The sequence below is a fragment of the Buteo buteo genome, chromosome 5 (assembly GCF_964188355.1).
Source record: "Buteo buteo chromosome 5, bButBut1.hap1.1, whole genome shotgun sequence".
Classification (NCBI taxonomy): domain Eukaryota; kingdom Metazoa; phylum Chordata; class Aves; order Accipitriformes; family Accipitridae; genus Buteo; species Buteo buteo.
In genome coordinates this window covers 35,200,492-35,223,923 of record NC_134175.1, presented here as the reverse complement: position 1 = coordinate 35,223,923, position 23,432 = coordinate 35,200,492, and the positions used below count along the sequence as shown (strand labels likewise).

At 37.3% G+C, this 23,432-nt stretch overlaps 1 protein-coding gene across 3 annotated transcripts in view; it reads left to right on the top strand.

Annotated features, from left to right (window-relative positions):
- The window catches only part of TANK (TRAF family member associated NFKB activator), a 29,046-nt gene extending 5,836 nt beyond the window's left edge, over window positions 1–23,210 (top strand). The window contains exons 4-11 of one of the 3 annotated variants that reach the window (XR_012650490.1): window positions 2,222–2,330; window positions 3,155–3,267; window positions 10,916–11,095; window positions 12,380–12,456; window positions 14,658–14,776; window positions 16,402–16,985; window positions 21,362–21,681; window positions 22,727–23,210. Coding sequence is in view for 2 of the 3 variants with exons in the window: in XM_075028579.1 (XP_074884680.1) it covers window positions 2,222–2,330; window positions 3,155–3,267; window positions 10,916–11,095; window positions 12,380–12,456; window positions 14,658–14,776; window positions 16,402–16,985; window positions 21,362–21,529 (1,350 nt within the window). In the remaining variant the exon portion in view is untranslated. The remainder of the gene's footprint in view (window positions 1–2,221; window positions 2,331–3,154; window positions 3,268–10,915; window positions 11,096–12,379; window positions 12,457–14,657; window positions 14,777–16,401; window positions 16,986–21,361; window positions 21,682–22,726) is intronic. The other 2 variants (XM_075028579.1, XM_075028578.1) reach the window with 2 other exon arrangements.
- Window positions 23,211–23,432: the final 222 nt, after the last annotated feature.

Below are 23,432 nucleotides of genomic sequence, written 5' to 3'. Positions count from 1 at the left end.
CTGATACTTCCATAAAACTGGTAGGCTGGGACTTTGTTCAGGGGCAGATGAACCATACTCGGTGTCAAGTTATGGAAGCAGTAGTAGAATTGGGAGTGGGGAAAGGTCTAGTAGAGAATATTCTGATATCTGGGCACGATTCCGCTGTCCCCTTGCATAGCAAAATAAACTAGCCGAGGCACTGCAGAACAGGTGACAAGTCAGTCATGTGTGCAGTCACCCACTATGCAGTCAATCTCCATTCATAGTCTGTTGCAGCAGTGCTGGTGCAAATCTGTAGTGTTTTCTGTACTTAACAAGCACAAGTAGCGTGTCAATACATTTTGTGCTGAAACTGCAACTAACTTCATAAAAGGCAACACATTTTAGAATGTTTGGGAATCTTTTATATTTTGTATCTTGTGATGAACAGTTAATTATTTGAAGGAAAACCAGTCAAGTTAATTCTCCTGGGTCATGTAACAATACATGAAAGAAACTTCTGCCCAAGAAACAAGATGTCAAGTACAAGGTCAGATAGCCCTTCTAAAGTCTATGGAAGAAAACTAGAGAAGTGTGTGAGATTATCAGTGTTAAGTGAACTGAATGCTTGCAAGATTTCTCTCTGCATTTTCTCTGGTTCAGAAATTAAAACTGAAAGCCTTTCATACAGGATTACTACCAGTTCAAATCTTTGTCCTAATCAAACTTTCAGTAGTTGGATTTCGTGACTTCAAAAGAGAACAAAAGTATTTTTTCAAGAAGAGTTGATACTATAATTAGTTGGGGGGGGGGGGGTTGTTTGTGTTGTTTTTCATGTTTTTTAACCAAACTCCTGTTTTTTTAATGACCTTTGTACCATGCTTTACTTTAGTAACTTCCTCTGTTCATTGTGTGGCCTTCACACGTTGTTGGATTGTCCACCATTCTGTTGTTAACAGTTTACTACTTAAGTTACCGATAGGCCACTTGTTTTGCCAGTCTCTAGAGCTGGGAGCCATGTCAAGCACACAGAAGCCAGAGTCATCTCGGCCAGATGGTGTTTGATACAGATGGATGGTTGGTTGTCATGCAGATCTTCTAGTTGGTAACTTGTTGCTGCCATCTGACTCAAGGAATAATTTGTGCACACTGGCTGTCAAAAGCATCTTCTCTTCTGTCTGTTTTAGCTGTCATGTCTGTGCTCTGTACAGAAGTGTTGACAAGACATTGCTGTTGTACATTTTCAATTTGGTTCTCAGTGATTTTTCTGCTTCATGAGGTCTCTTGTAGCTGCTGGAGTGTACTGCTCTTTGATCACTTTTTTTTTTTTTAACAAACTCATAAACTCTCATAGTACAACTACTACCTGGCCTTTTAAAATAAATTTTGCTTGTAGATTTTTTTTTTTCCTGTCTGCTTTACAGACAAACACATTGGGCAGTAGGGGGGTGTGGAATTTAAATGTGACAGATTTGAGAATTAGATTGGATAGTATGGATAACATATGAATAGACATGAAAACAGTGACTAGTCTTGTCCCAGGTCGTGACCTGTTCAGTAATAGACATATTCTTAATATTAGAAAAATTTGGTGCATTCCTGTAAGTTTCCTTGCTGGGACTTCACAAGTTTTCTTGCTTGTTTTCAGCACTACTGTAACTGCAACATTAGGCATGTGCTAATGAAATAATAGGTTTTGAATATTAGCATCTTCCTTCCCACCTGACCATTTGTTCAATTAACTGGCTGTCTAATAATATTTATACACTTTGGTGAAATGTGAGCAGTCATATTAGGCTCTGTACAGCCTCTTTATAGCATCAGATGGAGTATAGTTAGATGAAGAATGGGGCTGCTTGCTTGCTTTCCCCCCCATATTAGAAAATCTGGGGGAAGAAGTTTACATCTTTCTATAGATAAAGTAACTGACCAGCATTCTGAAGAATACTAAAATTCTAATTTTAAACCTGATGTATTCTATGGCTATGAATGAAGAATCCTAACTTAAAAGTTACCCTATCCTTTACAACTGCCGCAGTTGAAACAGTTACTGAGAATCAGGATTTATTTCCTATAATACCTTTTCTAATCAGTGCAACCTCAAAAATACAGACTTGCCAAAGGTGACTGTAGTTGGGTTTTCAAGCATAGGTCCACAGCTACAATTATCTTTAAAAATTAGTCCTGCTTTTTATATGCCAAATAGGAGACCCATAGTCAAAACAGAATAAGATTAATGCTAATTAAATTATATTTGCAGACAGAAAACTACATGCAACAAATACGTGAACAGCAGGAAAAGATAGAGCTTCAAAACAGCATTATTGCAAAACTGAAATCACAGTTAGCTGCTCGGAATGCTAATAGAGGTATGTACTCCAGCTTGCACGTTATTTCTTTTAATGCTGTGTTGCATTGATGAATAGTTCTGACTTTGTTGCTTCAGTTTTTACAATATACATCTCTCAAAGCAGTATCTTACTTTTCTGTGAACGTGAGAGTTAACACAAATGTGCAGTTTCAAAATCTATTTATAAAATGCAACACTTCTGAGGTCTCTCTATCCTCTTCAAGAAATGGTGAGATTTTCTTTAGAGGTAAGAACCTGCTTACACTGAAGCCAATAAAAGTTATGAAAATAATGGGTTTAAATCATTCACTAGAACTAAAAACAAAGTTGTTACATATTAATTTTACAATTATCTATTAATAAGTTTGGCTTAGGTTGTTCTAGATGTGAGTGCTATGGTTATATGTCTTTTATGTTAGATGAGTCTTGTGATGATAATCTTACTGGATAACCAAAGCTTTATAAGCAGATAATTCTCTTTCAAATCAAATAGTCATTGGTGGATAATTTTCCACTGTTTGACTGTATTACACAAATAAGAGAAAAGAGTCAAAGTAACCATGTGTTAATCTGCCATGCTCATTAAATATTTATTCACACTAGCCTAACACTCCTGGTTTTCATAAATACTAGCGAAGTGGTTGGCTTTTATTTTTAAGAGTACACGTACATTCTTTATTGCTGGTTTAGTCTTGCGTTGTCTCTAAGCACAGAATTGGGCTTCTCTTACTTGTTTATGATGAAGGCTTGCTCAGAGAAAATAAAGAAGTTAGTGTAAGCCTAGCTTCTTTTAATTTTGCTGGGGAAAAATGCAGTGACAATCAGCTGCTTCTTTTCTTTAAGGTAATGCGCATCCCTACATACTGATGCATGAAGACTTTGAAACTTCCAACTTATCTTTCAGCCAGCTCTCTGAAAAACTGAACGTAGCAAAGCAAAGAGAAAAACTCTTAAAGGTATGGTCACCTGCAGTATCTTTAACATCACATCACATTTGTGCTGTGATTGTACTAGGAGAACCTATAGAGATAAGTGAGATTTGTATTGGTGCCTTTGAACTGCACTTCTTCTAATACATCCTTGCCTGAAGTGCATGAGTGTTGTGCCACTGCAGTCTACTTAGGTGAACTAAGCATCTATCTTCGATCCTTCCCAGTGCAATCGCTGTTTGGCCATCGAGCTCCCTAGAATAGTTTTGATCATAAAGTAGGAACTTACTTGCTTATTTATTTCTTAACCTGCCAAAACCAGTGGTCAAGAAGGGGCTTTCTCTTTCTCTCACAAGAGCTTTTCACACTGCACCCAGTCTGTGTATTTTTGCAAGAAATGGAGAATCTGCACTCAAAAAGTGATGAAGTGGGGAGTGAACTATCCATTGCTCTGGAGAGTCTGATGATTTGTTTGGTTTTTTAAATAGCCAGTTTTAATACGATGTCTCTTCTGCCCTTCTTCACTGAAGTAATACCGAGATTTTCACTACATCCTGTTGAGAGTAACAGGAGTAAGAGTAAAGCAATAGTGCAGAATAGATGGGAAATACCTTGAATGGATTTTGCATATTGAGAAAAGACAGTGACAGAGATGCACAAAGTTGCACTGTTCTTATCCTAAGTCATCCTACTGTGTTTTTTGAGAACTGTCTTGTAACATAAAATCTCTTATTTTTGAGTATGAATCTCCATAGCAGGGATCTTGTAAGGGTCATAAAAAGACCCTTATGTAAAAACAAGTATTGGATTTAAAAATAATTAATGTGTTTCTTAAACCTGAGCTATAAAAAATTAATTACGCTGAATTCACAGAAATGCTTTTTTTTATATCAGAAATGTTAATTTAAAAATAATTTAATTGGATTACTGATGCTTGCTTAATTATCTTAAAGGAATCTGATTTGAGACTAAGCCTTTGCAAACATTTTAAACATACTGTTACCAAAGACTTACATACACTCCTTTTATTTAAAAAAAAGTCTTCATATAATTTTTCTACGCTAGAATCTGTAATCACAAGATATCATTTCTTTCCTAGTCTTTGCATTTATTTGGAATACAACACAGCTAAAGGGTTAGTTCTTTGATGGAACATCTTTGGATATTTTTGCATTTCTCTGTCTTGAGTTGGATAAAAATTATGTCTTACGGTTGCACATGGAGTCTATGTCCATTAGACCAAGCCTAATATTTCATATTCTTGTTTCTGAATGCTTGCTCAAGGACAATAGTTTTAAGTAACTTAGTCATATAATGAGTAGGAAGGAGAAAGGAAGCTGTGTTATCTGCTCTTCTCATGGGGAAACACTGAGAAATGATGCAATCTATACAGAAGATTACAGGCAATGCATGAGAAGCTGGAATCATTATTTCAGGGGCTATTTTCTTAATGGAATGTAAGTTATTTGTCTTTATCTGCATTTTTTTTCTGTAGTCAGTTATGGCAATGACCTCTCAGCAATAAGTAGTTTATCTAGATTTTGCTTCATCTGTGTGTTACAGAGGTGTACCTGCCACACTGTGCCACGAACAGAAATATTTCTGATATAACTCCATGCAGAATCAACTATTAACTATACAGTCTGTCTGCATTTAAACCCAGGCACAGTGTTATACAAATAAGAGGGGATCAGTAGAGATCCCCAGAGTGCCAAGTCAGGCTGACCCAGCCTATTCTATGTTCCTGTTACTGGGAATGTAGGAGCTCCCTTATTCTAAGTGTTGAGAGTTGGATCTTGAGGAAAATATGTTTGACTGGACCAGGGCTGGCTTCTGCAGAGGCACATGGATATCTTTGCATCATCCTTCCAATATAAGGAGGACCCTAATGTTTGGTGTTGTGCCTAGTAAGCTTCCACTAACCTGGCAAGAGTGATAAAAGATGTCCAGACAGCACAGCAGAGGTATGCACACTTCTACTAGCTCTGGCTGTGTCTTGGCCATGCCATTCATGGGCTGGCTGTGAGTGGAGATACACAGCAGTCTCTATACGCAAGTCCTCATTTTACTGAATAAACGCAGGGGAGGAGAACCATGTAACCCCAAATTCCTGATGAAGATGATGGAAAACTAATTGTATTGTCTTAAACGCGTTATATGTTTTTATGGCAGCTACCAATTTTTGCACTTTTTAAATGTAGAACTTTTGATGTGTGATGGATAATAAGGTAAACTGCATGGAATGAATGTATGGAACAAGCTGGGGAAAATGAACAGTAGCAAATCACCAAGACCACATTGAGTTAACCTAAGAGTTCCCACTTCTTTATCTTTCTGAATAAATGAAGTAAAAGTTAAAAGTTAAAAAAAAAAAAAAAAAATCATGTCCCATGTTAAAAAAAAAAAAAAAAGCGCAAAAGGAGCTGATTCTTCACAGGATAGATAGCCAACCAGTGGAACTTCCTGCTTCAAGGGAAAATTGGACAACTTCATGGAAAAGAAATCTGTTGAGAGTTAATAAATACATAGAAACTATTACTAAGAAGGTCTGGGAATTTATTAAAGGATGCATCATGAGTGCCTCCTGTTTTCTTGTACTCTTCCCTAGACATCATATTTTGACACCTGTTAGACCAAAAATCCATCATCCTGTCACTGACCCAGTATAGTTTTCTTGTATCTAATTTAATAATGTATTGGCTTTTTCAGCTGTTGAAATTTGGAAGCTCGAATATTCTATTTGAAAGCCTGTATTTTTCTAATCATATTCTATCCACATTCTGCTCTACACCAAATAAATTATGTCTACAGCCATTGTCCTCTACTGCATTCACTGCTTTATTCTACTTTTCCACCAAAAATTTCAGGCTTGCAAAATGTACAGTTCCAGATAATAAATTGTGATTACAGCTTTTAAGTTAAAATGTTGCTGTTTCTTCCTGTCTTTCCTTGAAACTCAGAGTCTCTCCTGCAGCTGGAGGTGCCCGGGTTTATCGATACCTATTGAAACTATCTTTTGCTAAGTCCTATGGAGTTTCTCAGTGGACTATATTCTGTTCTCCAGTAAAGTTAATAGAAATCCTGAATTAATTGTAATAGGTGCATGGTTAGAGCTTAAATTTCAGAGGTTTAAAATGAGGGAGGGGTTAGCTTTTCTGTATTTCCAATAGGTGGCCATACTTGTGTATTTTACCTGCTGTTGTCAAATTCTGTTGCCAGTGTGTCATAAAATGCTTTGGGTTTTGTTTTTGTTCACATTCATCTTCACTGAAAGAGGTGAGTGGACCAGATTGGTTTGGTGGTCAGTACCAAACTATATACAAGATTATCAGATTTTTTTCAGTCCCCTGCTTAAGGAGACCTAAGGGACCTAAATTGCTGTCTTTTTGAGTATAGCCTGGCTAAACTTTATTAACTAGGAAGAATGTAGATCCAGTTACTGTTTCAGAGCCAAGGCTGCTCAGCAGACAGAAAACTTTAGTAAGCGAGATTAGGCAATGTCAAGTAAAGCTGCTTCTGCATGCTATTTTTAGTACAGAGTCAGACATCAGAATCCTTGTAAACTCCACAAAACATTAAGCTAAAGTCAATACCTGTGACAAGAAAACATGTTCATGTTTTCCTGGGTCAAGAACCTCAGTATTAAACACCGTGTCAAGTTAGTTGATCAGAATTTCTTGTGCCATGAAAGAGAGGACAAAACTGTGTGTCAGGAATGAATAATGCATTTGGTATACAAAACTGTTCATCCTGCAATAAATGTTTAGGGTTTTTTTTGTGCAGGACATAAGCAGAGGAATGGCAGATTTATGGTAGTCATCTTTGTGCTCAAAATCATGGTGCTAAAATGACTTACATAACTAAGAGCAGCTACCGCAGCAATCTTGTACAGTTGTGTGTTCCAGTCAATACCAGCTTCTCTAGTGTCACTTTGTTTCCTATCTTTGATGCAAAGAAAGCTGTACTTCATGATTTTATGCTGGCTGACAATTTTATGCATTTAGCTGTTCTTTGCTGCTGGTGTGATGTATGCGGTAGGATTAATTAGGCCGTGCTACCTGATATAAGAAATTCTGGTATCGATAGCCTTTTTTGTTATTGCTTCATCTGTTCAAGCTATCTCTACCCAATAATAAAGAAGAGTTTGTGATTAAACTGTTAAAAGTTACAGTTAATATTCTCTGAGACCACTTACAGTAGTTCATCAGTTGAATAATATTTTTCCTTGAAACCCTATGACAGTGTGTTTATTCTAGGAAGCCACTGAAACAGGCCTTTATAGCACACTGCAGAGAAAAATAAAAGGACCTGTCTTTGTAGAAGTACAGCCTGGGGACTGACTGGCTGTGGAGCAGCTTTGCTGGAAAGGAGCTGGGGTTTTGTTAGACAGCAAGCTGAACGTGAGCCAGCAGTGTGTCCTGGCAGAAAAGAAGGGCAACAGCTTCCTGGGCTATATTAACAGGAGTACAGCTAGCACACCCAGGGAAGCGAGTATCTCCCTCTGTTCAGCATTCATTGGGCCGCATCTAGAATACTACATCCAGTCTGGGGACCTCCAGTATAGGAAAGACTAGAGTGAGTTCAGCAGAGGCCTCACTGAGATAGTTGGGGGCTTGAGTACATATGCCATGAGAAGAAGCTGCAGAAACTGGACTTGTCCAGCCTGGAGAAGAGATGGCTTCAGGGGAAGCTAATAGCTTTCCAATACCTACATTGAGGTTATCAGGCAGATGGAGCCAGGCTCTTAATGGTGGTGCATGGCAAGAGGACGAGAGACAATGGGCAGTTGAAACATGAAAGGTTCAGGCTGGACATAAGGGAAAACTTTTCACCATGAGGACAGCCAGGCATTGGAAAAGGTTGCCCAGAGAAGCTGTGCAGTCTCCATCCTTGGGGAATTCAACACCAAACCGAGTAACCTGATCAGACATAGTAACTGACCCTGCTTTGATCAAGAGCTAGAGAACCCTTAAGGTGCCTTCCAGCTTGAATTATCCTCTGATCCTATCAAGCCTCTCCAAAAGAGAAGATATTAATCTGTTCATAATACAGAGAGAACCTCTTTGCTGGCTGCTAATAGCAGCATGCTTAAAAGACCCATTGTATGGCCAAGGACTTAGCTGAGCAGGTATGACCTGTGTGACATACTTATTTGTCATGGTATTAGCTTTATAAACTTCAGCCAGTTTATAAATGTTACCACATTGTTGCAAACACCCAAACTCAGTCAGTATTAGAAACTGTAAGATCATCAAGCTATGAAGGGCTGTATTATTGAAAGATCCCAAAAGGTGTAATTGTTTCTCCAGTGTTTTTCCTGGTGTGATATCCTGATGGTGTGCAAGAATGATGATTTACATCAGTATGTACTGATATATCTTCATTGCAACATGTTGCATAGCTCTCCTCACATTGTTTCCCATGTGGTTTTTCTCACTGCTTGCTTAAATCTTGTCCCCACTTCCTGCAGGCAAAGGTAGGAGAAATGAAAGAGAACTACTGGCCATTACTGCAGTGCTCCCAGTTATCTGAAAGCTTTTGAAAGCCCACATGTTATTTGGAGCTGTAATAGTCCCAAACAGATAAATTCTGTGTGTGCAGACCAATGCTGTATCACAGGCTCAGTGAAAGTTATTTTACTGTCTTTAAGATGGAGTTGTTCTTCAAGGGCAGGTGTTGTCTTTGACATAAGCTTTTTCATAGGTGTTTGGATTTCCAGCAAATCTTTTTCAAAGGAAAATACAGGAGAAGCTGCGTCCCATTGGCTTTTTAAAAGGGAAATGGAATCTGACCATGGAATGGTCAGAGTAGATATAAGGAAGAAATTTTTCACAATGAGGGTGGTGAAACACAGGATCAGGTTGCCCGGAGAGGTGGTAGATGCCCCATCCCTGGAAACATTCAAGGTCAGGTTGGATGGGGCTCTGAGCAACCTGATCTAGTTGAATATGTCCCTGCTCATTGCAGGGGGTGGTTGGACTAGATGACCTTTAAAGGTCCCTTCCGACCCAAACTATTCTATGCTTCTAATGTTTGGGAACCCTGTGACCAAATAATGGCTCAGTAGTAGCGTGGGGTCTGTGAACCCACACCATAGAATATCACTGCCTTCACTTTCCTGGAATGGTAAAAAGCAGTTCCCCATACTATAGCTACTGTGACTTTGTAGTCTTTAAAGAACATGGAAAAGGTATATAGTTATAAAATTACATTCAGCATCTGGCCCTGCTATAACTTTCTTCAAAGTATTTTCAGATCTGTTAAGAATACTTTTATGCATGTCTCCATCTCCTCTTAACGTAGTTTTTTTTCCCCACATCGCCAGATATGATTATCTTTTCTCATTCATCAGATACTTCCTTAACGTGCTTTGAACTTTCTGTCCCTCATAGTACTGTAATTCTTCCTAGTGTTGTTCTTGTGCCATTTGAGAAAATGAAATCTAGCTACCGTAGCATCCAGTTACAGAAGATGATGTGTGGATTCTTTAGCCTAAAATCTTCAGTCTTCTTATTTGGTTGTTTTTTTCCAGAACTATATCAAAAAATCTTTCTCCTTTTTTTCTCTTTTGCTGTTCAGGTTTTTTGGTTGGTTTTTTTTTATAGGAGTCAATACTGTGCTCTGGCAGTCAAAAGGGCCAATCATGTCCTGGGGTGCATCAAGCACACCATAGCTAGCTGGTCGAGGGAGGTGATTGTCTACACTGCACTGGTGCAGCCCCACCTTGAGACCTGTGTGCAGTTTTGGGCACCTCAATATAAGAAGGACATCAAACTATTAGAGTGTGTCCAGAGGAGGGTGACCAAGATGCTGAAAGGCCTCGAGGGCAAGACTTACAAGGAGCGGCTGAGGTCACTTGGTTTGTTCAGCTTGGAGAAGAGAAGGCTGAGGGGTGACCTCATCGCAATCTACAATTTCTTCAAGGGGGGGCAGCGGAGGGGGAGGTGCTGATCTCCTCTCCCTGGTGACCAGTGATAGGACACGAGGAAATGGAATGAAGCTGCATCAGGGGAAGTTCAGGTTGGACATTAGGAAAATGTTCTTCACTGAAAAGGTGGTCAGTCACTGGAACAGGCTCCCCGGGGAAGTGGTCACAGCACCAAGCCTCTTAGACTTCAAGGAGCGTCTGGATGACACTCTTACTCATATGGTTTAGTTTTAGGTAGTCCTGCAAGGAGCAGGGAGTTGGACTCAATGATCCTTATGGGTCCCTTCCAACCTGAGATATACTGTGATTCTGTGATTCTGTTCAAGGGTCTGCTCGAAAATTAAGGTAGATGCAGAGTATCACCTTCTTCAGAATTGTTTAAGATTGATTGAAATTAATGAAATATTATTTTATATATTGTACATAAAATATATTGTACATAAAATGTTAACGTAAATGATATAGTAAGTGAACCAAGAGAGTGTCTTTATTTTTTATAAACACTAATAGGACATCCAGAAATTCAGAACATACAGTTGTTTTGAGTAATCATATATGATGAGTTACATCTATGTGTAGTGGTAGAAGGTTTTTACTATCAGTTTAAAATTAATAATGCAATAAATAAGACTGACCCTTACTTATGTTGCAAAAGCTTAATTTAGTTTATTCCAGACTGCTGAACAGTGATATTCCACAAGCCTCAATTTTATTAATTGTACTGGTGTTTCTAAAATTATTTTTTAGGAACAGTTAGAAAATGAGAGCATGAAATTGAAGCAACTTGAGGACAAAAACAATCAAAAGGAAAGGAAGCTTGTATCTATTATTTCCAACCAAGAAGATAAAATAAGAACTCTGAAAAGCAAATTGAAAGAATTAAATGAAGCACAAAAGGGTATACAGATGCCAATGTATAAAAGGGAGGTAAGATAAGAAACCAAGTAGAGATAAAATGAAAAAAAAACCAAACATTTGTAAATTATTACTTCTTTCAAACATGTTTATACTAATTATTCTAAGAAACTGTTTTTAAATTTCAGCATTATATAATTACTAGGAAATGATTAAAGTATATAAAGCACATAGGAAACACTGAACTATTAAATATATATTGGTTGGTTTGTTTGTTAATTATTTTATGTTATGTCATTAAAATTTTAGTAATTGTGAAAACTCCAGATTAGCTTTTCTGGTTTATAATTTTCAGTTGGAAGTTCTCACCAAGACTGAGTTGCTTTTTTCACTTTTATGCCACCCTACGTTTGTTACAGAATAGCGTGCAGAGTGCTATTCTGTCCTTGTGGGATAGCTAGAGTGCAGTCACGGATGTGAATCTGACCGTGTAAACATATTTTAGCTAGCTAATTTAAAGTGAAGGTAGGTAAGGGTAGGACCACAGCAACACAGAACTTGTTGCTATTAGACTTGCCAAGCATTGCGTAAGTTCCTGTGGCAAGCATTTGTAACCCGTGTTGCTAGGTGTAAGGCAGCTCGAATGTGTCTATGGGAGCTGCAGTTGCAGTTTAGTGCAAGGTAAGACAAACCTGTATGCTATGGGTCTGTGATTATAAACAATGTCTCACTGCAATCAGCTGATTTGGCAGACATATGATCAAGTTCTGTGTCTGATTTAGAGCACATATGAACTACCGAGGCCATCTGGTAACGTAGATCTAGTGGAACTGCAGCTTAATGACTGGTTATTATAAAAACTCTCTTTTATGCCTTGCAGATTTAAAACTATGTAATACTAGAGTGAACCACAAGGTGGTAGTCAAAGTTAATAACTTATTTTAAAACCTGCTAGAATGCTTGAGATACTAGCTTGTGATGTGTTCGTTGAAAATTTCAGTGAATAAATTAGTTTTTAAGAGCTAAAATAGCTGGATACCTCACTAACAAGTTTATACATAATACATAATCTTACCTTATACATGATTGAAACAGAATTACAGTCAAGCAATATTCTTAGAACCAGTTTCCATTCAAGGGATTATGAGCAGAGGAATGCCACACTGGGTTGCTAAGTTAAACTAAAAATAGGAGTTTCACACAAACAGTAAAAAGCTGCTTTTGTCATTTTGTGAATGTTTTGAGAGCTTCCAGAAGGAATAGGTGAAGGATCCCATGACATCTTTATTTATATCAGGGTGAAGAGCAAAATTAATGTGCTAACCTGTGATCAATATTTTCATATTTTACTTCAAGGTGAAAAGTAAGAAAGTTGTTCCAGATAAGCCTGAATTATTGCTAGGGATCTCTGGTATTTCACCTATGCCTGAAAGGTAAAAACTTTTGCAGCATTTTTTAAATTTGCTTTTAATTGTTTTTTCTGCCATTAAATAAGACCAGCCATTTCCCTCTTTTCTACACAGTACCTTAAAAAATGGATGAGGGGAAGGGAGGAGCAGGAGAGGTCAAAGAGCCGGTGTGGGAAGGTAATAAAGCCAGCAACTATGCAGAGTCATAGCTGGGGCTTTGCAAGTATGTAGGGATAAGTTGGGAGGAAGAAAAATAGCCACTTGGTTCAGCAGGAGGTTGAACTGTGGGAAACAGCAGTGGATGTTAATGCTGGGTTTTGGATAAGCATTAACTCTCTTCAGAACAGGAATGTACAACCCTAATGAATTAACTGATGGCAGCACAGCAGAGGAGCCTGCTGCGCTTGCCAGGAGGAGGTCTGGTAGTCAGCATGAAGAAGTAATTCTTGGCCTGATCCGTCCTAAATGAGAGAGTTTGAAACCAGGTTTATCTGTAAGCTGAAGCCAGCTAGCCCTTGCTGTGATGAAGGGACCAAGAGCAGTATATTTCCTAAGCAAGTATTCCCTCTTCTGTCAGTGTTTTGGCAAAAATATTGACCAAAGTCTTAGGTTTGCATTTTTCACAGGATAGGCAGTAATACCACTTTTATCAATTTTGCCGAGGTCAAGTAGAGGATTCCCTAAGGTGAGGCTAGGAAAATATTAGGGAAAACTATCATAAATTCTTGCTGTCATCTTATACTCTTGCCTAGGCATCTGCTTTTGGCTACTCTCGGACATAGGCTAGCTGAACTACGTGGATCTTTAGTCTTGACTCACTACTACTGCTTTATGATAAGAAAGAGAGGAAATAAGACTGTGATATGATAAAGACTTTTTTGTCTTTACTGATTTATATCTTAAAAATGACAAACCTTTACCTGTCTTCTGTCTCCCTGCTCTCAAGTAGCTCCCTTACTTTACCGTTTTCTTGGAAAGAGGTATGTGACTGGTAAGATTACTGGTAATCTTACACTAGTAAGATTGTAGTATCACAAATGTCTAGCAAATTAAGATTGATTCATCTAATCATATGTATATTTTAAAGCTCTGATTAGAAACTTGTGTTAAGAATATTTTTTAATTTCTTCTTTATCAAAATACCTGAAAAACAGTCAGAATGTAAGTATTAACAGTAGCAACTTTTAACTCCTTCTGTAGATTGTTTTCAAATGAGATACAAATAGACATTATGCCTTCAAAAAGAGAAACACAGCAGAAGTAGGAACACAGCTCATGACACTCCTGATTGCTATAAGAATAAGCGATAAAAAGGAAAACAATTCACTGGATTAAAGAAAAATCTGTTTTGAGCTCTTTTGGTACAAAGATGCAAAAGAGAACACAAATCCAGTTTGTCACCAACTTCACTTTTATGATGCTTGAAGTTCATTTTATAAAATCCATGATACTGTGCTTAGAAATATAAATTACTCAGCAAGATTATCAAAACTTCGCAATGGAATTTTATGGATGCATCAGTAACTGAATAACATAGTGCCTTTGGGCAAATAAAACTCATGCCAGAATGAAGAACTATTTTTACCATTCTCAGTGCAGATAACTAAATATCGGATGTCCATATGATACTCTGGAAAAGATACAATTTAAAAAATCCCTCAAAATAAGAGGAGAAGTCATGTGATATTGTATAAAACAGAGAAGAAATGAGTTCACAAGCCCCTCTCCAAAATGTCAGGTAGACAGAGAAGGAAGGAGCAGTAACAAATGCTTGTGTGTTCCTTCTCCTGCAAAGTCTGAAGTGCACAGAAAGCAGTGGAGAACAATTAATGTTCACAGCAGCAGCATCTTATTTTCCCTAGAATGAGATGGAAACAGTACCCTTGTGAAAGATAAGCTGTTCCACAAAATACCTGAGGGAACTGAAAGAAATGTAAAGGCTGGATTTTGGGGGGGGGGGCAGGGTGTCCCTGCAGGGTCAGGCCCTAAGCTCAAATGTATGTGTGTATGATATGACTAAACAGCTCTTTGACAACATTTTCTTTTCCCTTTTCTGCTTGCTTTTACTGAGGAGAACAAAAATACGTATACATATGTTGAGGAACAAGGTATCCAAGAAAAGTAGCTTACACTATTGTTTTTCTCTAGTTTGTGGGTGTGACTAGATTAAAGGTCACAACAGGCTGAATTGGTTGACTCTTTAATTTACAATTTTGATCTTCCAGGGAGAATCTGGAGACTATTTTCCAGGACATGAAAGAAGAGTGTCATCGAATATGTATGCTAGCCAGAGAACAAACAGACCAACTGAGTAAATTTAAGATAAAGCCAGAACCTGAAACTGGTAATATCATACTTAAGCTCTTATTGTGATTCAACTGTTTGAAAGCTTTGCTTTATATTTGAAAATACTGTAAATTACACATACATAGAAGTACTTCTACTGTTTACCATCTGCCTTTTTCAAGTCTGTTCACATGGTGCTCAGTATTTCACCAAGAAAACGCACCGCCAGTTTTGGCATTCTATGACGAATGCTCCAAATCACATGCTATAAAAGACAGTCATCACATCAATGGCTCTTGTAATTGTTTTGTCCCTTGGAGTGAGAGGCAGGCACTTACTACATGTGATATCCTATCATATTGTGTGAATGACAGCACTTGCTTGCTTTTAATTTAGCTGTCAGTTCGAAAGATGTCTGTTATGAATGTCTCTAGCCCCATATCTGTTAGAGGAAAACTGCCGGACTGAGGACAGTCAGAGGACTTATTTTCTAGACTTCCTTGTGCAGAGTTTTGAATACTGTTTTGTTATATGGGACAAGAGCTTAATCCAACACTTCCTGAAAACAACAGAAAGGCTTGATTTTTATTGCACCTGGAAGAGATCCTGAATGTCCGGTTCTCTTAATGCTTACATTTAATATAATGTTAATATGGGTATTCCTTACTAGCTTTTCTTAATAGTAGGATCAGACTTTTAAGTGATTTCAAAAAACACCTGTCAAACTTACACAGTTGAAGCAAAAGACACAAATTTCAGCACTTGCTTCTAATTTAGGTTATAACATTACTGAAGTTTTGTTACATGAAGTGCTAATGGGTAGTTTGTGGCTTCAAATTGCTATTTCTGAACTGTATTGTTATATTCTAATTGTACACTACTAAACTTACTATTTGGGGCTGGGAATTTTGGGGGATGAGTGCTTGGCAACTTCAGAATGGATTTGTTTTCCTTAAATAAGTGCCTCACTCAGCTGTGTGAAAAGCTATACATGATATAATTGCCTTGATTTCTGTTACTTCTGTGGCCCACTTTACTACAATATCTGAGTGACGTCAGAAGGCAGCTATACAATAAATGTGTACTGAAGTTATTATCTCACCTGACTAGGAGTAACCATATATATATTATTACCATTTTTGTTAATAAAGTGCCGAAAATGAAGGAGCAGTTCTCAAAACAAAGGGAAAATATGGTCCTACTTCTGAATAGTTATTGTTTAAATATTTACCTAATTTGGAAACCTAGTGGGAGTTTGGTACCTGAATACCTTCTAAAATTGTGCTCATGGTGCCTAACATGTTCTTGGCACCATGTGAAATGGTGTTGGTTCCAGCTTCTATTTCTGCCAGAACACTTCAGTTAATATATGCAAGTATGTGTTAAGAGTATGGGACAACATAATTTTCAATAAAATGAAAGTGTTTATAGACATAGATCAAAGAGAAATAGAATTATTAGAACAGAATTATTTCCTTTTATTTCTGCTCTGATAATTTTTGTGTCGGAGCTAATGTTTTTGAAAGAGAACTATGCCTCAAACTGATTTCAAAGAGAAAAAATAAAGGTTAAAAAGCCAAGAAGGAAGATCAAAAACCGCTCAGGAAAAATACCTCAACACCACACCTTTAATAACTATACTTCAGTGGACTATTTAATGTTTTCTTCATTCTTTTTTTGCAGAAATACAGTTTTCCATGCCGATACAGTGTACTGATAAAACTGATGAACAAGCAGAAGAGCTTTTTAAGCCTCGGGTTATAAAGGATATAAATAGAGGTGCATCATGCATCACATCTATCACACCAAGAGGAGTGGGCCAAGATGAGGACAACAACTCTGTAGAATCACTTTCTAAATTTAATGTCAAGTTTCCACCTACAGACAATGACTCTGCTTTCTTGCAGAGCACTCGGGAAAAACCAACAGTTCCTTGTACTGGTATAGCTGAAAACATGCTTCAAGATCATCATTTTAACCTGGAGCACAGAGACCGTGCTGTTAACCTCAGTAAATTGGAACCTAACTCATTTGAAGCTCATGGAGCTGATCTCATGACCTCAGCTTTACAAAGCTTAACTACTGTTGACAAAACAAACCCCCCAAATCATGCAAACATGCCCATAGAAAATGCCTGTGACAAAACATGTTTAAAAACAACAGACACTGGTTTCACATTTGTACCTAAGCACACAAACCAGGATGTACCTGAAGTAATTTTTTCTTCTTTAGAAGCTGCTGGGACAACCATCAGAGGTCCTCATCAGGTATCTTTCTATAAATACTGTACATTTCAAAAAATGGCAATGATTCAGACAACCACTTTGCAAGGATCTTTGAGACAGGATTAACATATTTTATGAGGTATCTCATCAGTCTTTTTTTTAAGACAATATCTCTTGACAGTTCTTCCTGACATTGAAGTATGTGTACAAGGCACTTTTCCAGTGAAAGGGCAGGAATTCAAGCAGATGTAAGCACTGGATATGCTTGCACAAATTTCAGTTCATTTAGATATTAATTGTTTCTATATCTATTTCCAAGCTGTCATTAATTGTAAGTTGCCCCCTAGATTGCTTGCTTTCTACACTTGATCTCAGTTGAATAGGACACATAATTGTTTTAATTGTTCTTAATGTACGGCAGAGAATATCACAAATGGACTAATTAAAAAGCTGAACAGATAAATACTTCACTGTGGAAAAATTATCTACTTTTTATCTCAGTCTGAGGTATAAACAGCACCCTATTCCTCCCCTCTAAGAAAGCTTTAAATTTTTTCTTCATAGTTTAAGCAGTAAAGGGGGAAAGCGTATTTATTTTTTCAAATGAAAGGAAGCTCACTAAAATACTTTATTTTAGGTTTATATGCGTACTTCAGGCTTGAATTTCAGTTATAGCTACTCGAAGTCCATGGCAGGTTCTGAAAGCAAGGCCCAGTTGCTGTAATGCAGAAAAACATTTCAGCAGGTTCCAACAATGACATCTCTGAATACTTTGCTTCTTTTGTGTAACATCCTTTCTCAACTGAAATTGCTTGCAAAGTTATTATGGACCTTTATAGACTGATTTTTTTTACATTTCCATGGCTTCTCTCACACCTTGTGAGAGGACAGCTTTTCAAGAATAAGCAAATAGCGATATTTAGGAATTCTGTGAGGGTGGATTTGGCATATTTTTACTATTTACATTGATGTGGTTTTGTGTCTTTGGTAATGACAAGGTACGTGCAGCAGAAGAGCTTTACCTCTCAATTTGGCCACTGCATGACATGCAAAACTAGCATTTGGAAAGTGTAGGACACAATAGCTTTGATATTTTCTTCTCCTAAAACATATCCAGCCGAGTTTAATTTTCTGTTGCAAACCAGTTTTGGATGAAGAGTTTAAAGCATGGAAAGTCTGCTGTTCTTCGTCATTGTATTTTGAACTATAAGCCTGATTTTTCAAAATGTATTTTAAATACGTATTTGTAATGTGGGAGATCTCAATTTTATACCAACTTCCTAATCACAGTTTTTATTGTGCTTTATTTTTCATTGGGTCCTCAGTTAAAGTTGTGACTGAGTTAAACAAATGAAACCATTTATTTTATCACTGGTAGAATTCCTGTGGAGCTGTGAAGCATTCACTCCATTGCTTGTTACTATCCTCTTTTTCTGTATTTGCTCTCCAGCTTGTTCTTTTACTAGTTAGTCTGTGTATTCATTTTTCAATAGATGGCACCCTGCATTGTATATTACAGCAAGTGAAACAGCTGGTATGTGATTATAAATTGATAGGGGAGTATGCAGCTTAAAAAGTAGAGAAGAATTACGGTTGAATAGCAGTAAGCCTTTGGTTTGATCATTGGTATTTCTGCAAAATAAATTAATTCGGAGCCATCATTTAAAATGTAAATTATCTGCTTTGTGGCGAAAAATGTAACAATGCTAACACCTGGAGAAAAGAAAACTAATGGTGAACTGTTTCAGTATTTGTAAGTCATATCTACAATAGCACTGTAGAGCATATAGAACATTGAATAAAATGTTGTATCTTATCCAGAAGCTTGTTTGAAACAAGCCGGTATTACTTAAGAATCCATTAAATATATGTTCTCTGTATATCCATATATTTAAACATCAATCACCTTTATTCAGCTGCCTTCAGAAGAGGTTAGGCATTTTTCCCAGTGAATTGGACTCAACTTTAGAGTTTTTTCTGTTAATTGTGCTAAAGATTTGATTCACAGATAATACATATGTAGATTAAAATACTAATGTTTTTTAAAAGTTACTTGCATACGTGCCCTTTCAACTATATAAGCCTTAGCAAAGGTCTATGCATAAACTTGTTCTTAGTATTTTTACCACCTTTCTAAGGGGTAGTTACACTGCTTACAGCTTTCATTGTCCCTGCCACTGGTGAAGCTCCAGTAAGGAGGAATTCTATACCTGATTTTTTTTTCCCTAGTGTAGATAAAACTTTCAAGTATTTACTACATATGTTAACTTATAAAATGGAAAACCCCATAAATGCAATAGATTTGGCAACAGTAAGTTCTTGGAACTGCTCTCAGTTGCTGTAATAAATTTAGCTCTTTCCTTCTATGTGGATACTAAAAGTGAAAACTCAATACTGTTTTCTTAGGATGTAACTTTTAAAAAAAAAACATGTGACTGAAAAGAGCAGCAGATTAAAATAAACATGGATATTAGTGGACCTAGGATTTTACAGACTACATTTAACTGAGACTTGCATATAGATGCATGTGTTTATTGGTATTCACAGTTTGAGGGGGTTGTTTCTACCAGAAATATTTCTAAGAAGGTTCATGATTTTAAAAGCAAATTGATAGTCGATTGATCTTAATCTGAATATTAATGTTTTTGAAATGAAACATCTGCTTAAATATATCCCTATTCTGAAAAGCATATCAAGCACATGCTTAACACTTAAAGAAAGAAGTGGAAGTTAAGTGCCTGCCTCAGTGGATTGCTGAAAGAGTACCTCCCCTTGTGCTTCCAAGATTAGAAATCTTACTATGTCCTTTGTGGGGCTTTTATAATACTATTTTATCTTTTTTCAAATGGTGCTTTACATTATAAGTTATTAGAAACAAGTAATTCTAAACACATTTCTGCAGGGATGTTTAAGTGTGTCAGTGTCTAGATAGATTTAATATGCAATTTACACCAGAAACATACAATAAGTAGACTCTTTGAGCTGAAAAAAGTGGTGTGATTGCACTTAATTACTAATTAGTCAATTTAATTATATGGATTGCTGACCATAATGAAAGACAGTAAATCTGCCATTGCTATCTTATAAGCTAAACACTGTTTAAATAGGGAATGGACAGGAAATTGACTCCAAGAAGTTTAGCTGGTTTAAAAAGAAGGTTTAACTACTATGAAAGCCAGGTTAGTTGTACAGTGAGTTACCATGGGAGGAATAAACAATAGATTCTAACTATTTGGCATGATGAAATTTGAATAAGAGCTGAAAATTAAAATTCTTGGGTAAGTATCGATAGCAAGAAATCTAAAACTTCTCAAGAAACTACTTTCTGAAGTATTCTTGCTTGCCTTTCCATGTGCGAGTGAAGCAAGAGAGAAGAAAACTGAGCCAAAAAAACTGTAGGGCGCTCTCCTCTTCTAGGTTCCATCCCCACGTAGAGCTCATACCAGCTTGCTGCCATTCTGTCTACTTTGCAGTCACAGCAGTATGCATTTAGTTTTCAATTTACTCAAAACCTAATCATCCTGGCCATATAACATAACTATGTATTTTATCTTGTGCTGCTAATACTAAAGTAATTAAACTTAATTTTTAACTTTACTTTGAAAACTGGTAGAAGACTTTTCGATTCTTACCTGGTCTGATGCTAAATAATTAGTGTGCACTCTGACTTAAAGTATGTATCAGGCTGAAGTCCCTTGAACTCCAATGTCAGGTAAACAGACTTGCTGGCTTTAAACTAACTATCTCAGGGACCAAGAGCAGAACAGCTGCTGAACCAAGTTTAGCATAGTTTACAGAATTGCCTGAATGCATGGATAGATATTCAGATGGTCCCATTGAGTTTGATGCTGTCATGGCAGAAGGAATCCCAAAACAGATTATTTGAGACACAATTACACTAAAAGGCAGAGCAAATAAGTAACTTAAGCCATATGACATTGGTTCTAGTCATTTTGTAAGTAAACTGAAAACTAGTTATGTGTCAGTAAGAAGAGAAATAAAATATTCACATTAACCCTGTACAAGAAACATTTTATTCTAAGGTAAAAATGTGTTTTCTCATTTCTGTTAAATGGCTATTACGTACTATTAACTTCTACAGTAAAATACTGAAATGCAAAGTTAAAGAAAAGCCTTAATATGTATCAGATTGATATTACAGACTTTTGCTCATAGCAGTATTTATCATTATTAGATAACAAGGCATTTTAAGTGTTTGCAAGGATAGTATGTTTACAGAACTTTAAAAAAAATCAAAGTCCTATCTTGCTTTTCTTAAATGAGAACTCTCTAATTAATGTCTCTGGCCAAACAGGTGTAAAGGACACCTAGTTTAAAGAGGCAGGGGTTTTTAATTTATAAATATAAACCACAGCATAATGTAAACCACAGCAATAATCATTTTCTGTTTCTTTTAGCTCATTTGGCAGCCTCGAGACAATGATTTGCTGGCACAAGCTTATACAGACTCTGAACTGAATCAGTGTGGAATATGTGAATTCTGTCGAGAAGTTTTCCCACCATCTATAACATCTAAGGAAGATTTTCTTCGGCATCTGAATTCCCACTTTAAAGTACAGTCTTAATGTATGAGAATTCAATGGATCACTGTTTCTGCATACATTTGATTTTTTTTATTCAATAGATATGCTAAGAATTTAAGAATTAAGACTTCTTGTAACAAGAACTCATGGCTGAAATTGTCAGATAAGCACATTTTTAATTGTCCTTTGACAAGGTAAAATGAAACTGTCAGTAATTCGTAGTATTGCTTTTTATGCTTCAATATTACCTTTGAGAATGATGCTAAACAACTTTTTTTGGTTGTTTTTTTTTTTTTTTTGCAATTAATCATTGCATGAGTAGGCCCAAAGTCATAATTATATTAATGACTGTGGACTTGCAGGAGTAATGCCTTAATCTGGCTGGGGAAATTGGTGTAATGCTAGGATTTTTTTCTCAATATCCGGTGATGTGATTATGTTCTCCTTGAAGTAAACAGGAAGAGAAGTACGCTCTCTTTTTTCATTTCTATTATAAAATTTTGAAATTTAACTTACAATAGTGAACCTCTTAATTCAGATTCTTCTAAAATCATCACAGTAACTGAGTGCCAGGAGTGCCAAAATTAGGATAGGCTTGTTCACTAATGTAACTGAATGGTTGACTTTCCCAGATGAATTGTTTACTAGAGAGTAATGAAACACAGGACATAAATGACCCTTTTGCCAAAATCTAATGGTAGCAATTTTATGGATTTCTGTTACATGTTACAAAAAAATAATGATTTTGTTCCTGTACCTTTCTATCCTTAATAATTAGTAAAAATACTTTAATGGAAAAGGTTATATTAGTATGAAGGATAGAGCAAGAAAAGGTTAAACTTTCCCTAAAACTAAGAATACCAAAGATTATTTACCTTTCCTTCTGGTTTGCTATGAAGGACTACTCAAGTGTGTTACAGCCTAGAAAGGAAAGGGGGAAACCTTATCACCCAAACCTCAGTGGCTTCTTTTTTAACCTGAATATGCTTAGTGGCTTTCTCAATGCAATTTAAATTTGTGTTTAGGTGAAACATTGCTTTCTGATAAAGTTTGCACATTTTCTGGATTTATTGGGATCAAATTAAAGGGAGGGGGGGCCTTTACTAAGTAATTTAAATTAATGATAAAGGGCGACTTGGAGCTTTTTTTTGCATTTGAACTGAGATTTTAGTCCTGATATTTGATAATTAGCATTAATATTTTTATAGCAACAAAGCACAACAGTTTCTCTTTTTAAAGATCTGTTCGCAGGTGACCAATTGCTGGAAGAATTAACACCTGCATAATTTTTAGAAGTGGATTTTTCGGCAATTGTTTTCTCTATCTTAAACATCTCATGTTTGTGACTGGCTGTCAACAGCGTACTGTAATAAACAGCAGTGTACAGTGCATGTCTGCTACATGACCTGGATAAAGAGTTTGTTACTATTAACGACAGCTCCGAACCCCCGGCGGTCCCCAGCGCTGAGGAGGAGAGGTTCGTCCCTGGCCTCGCCGTGCGGCGTGTGAAGTACCTCCCCGGAGAGCACGGCGGAGGGTGGTTCCTGGGAGAGGCAGAAGTTCCAGGATTGGGAGGAGAGAAGGGGATTCGCACATCTCCAGCCAGCCCGGCGCAAAACCGACTCATCCTCTCAACCGTGAAATTCGAGCTCAGGAGCTCGCGTTATTAAGAGCTGAACAAACTGCGAATCACCTCTAAAGCAAATAAAGTCATCTGTTCCTCCCCCCCGCCTTCCCTCCATGAGCTCTTCGGCGGGCGGAGAAGGCAGCCCTGCGCCGAGCCCCAGTCCCCGCACTGGGCCGCGGTTCTTTGTTGCTGGAGGCAGCCTGGCACCCCGGCCCCGCCGGCAGAGCTGCGGCCTCCCCGGCAGCCGGGGCGGGCCGGGGGGGAGAGGGAAGGCGGGTGGGACGCGGTTGTCCAAAGGCTTTTGTCGACCAGCGGAAC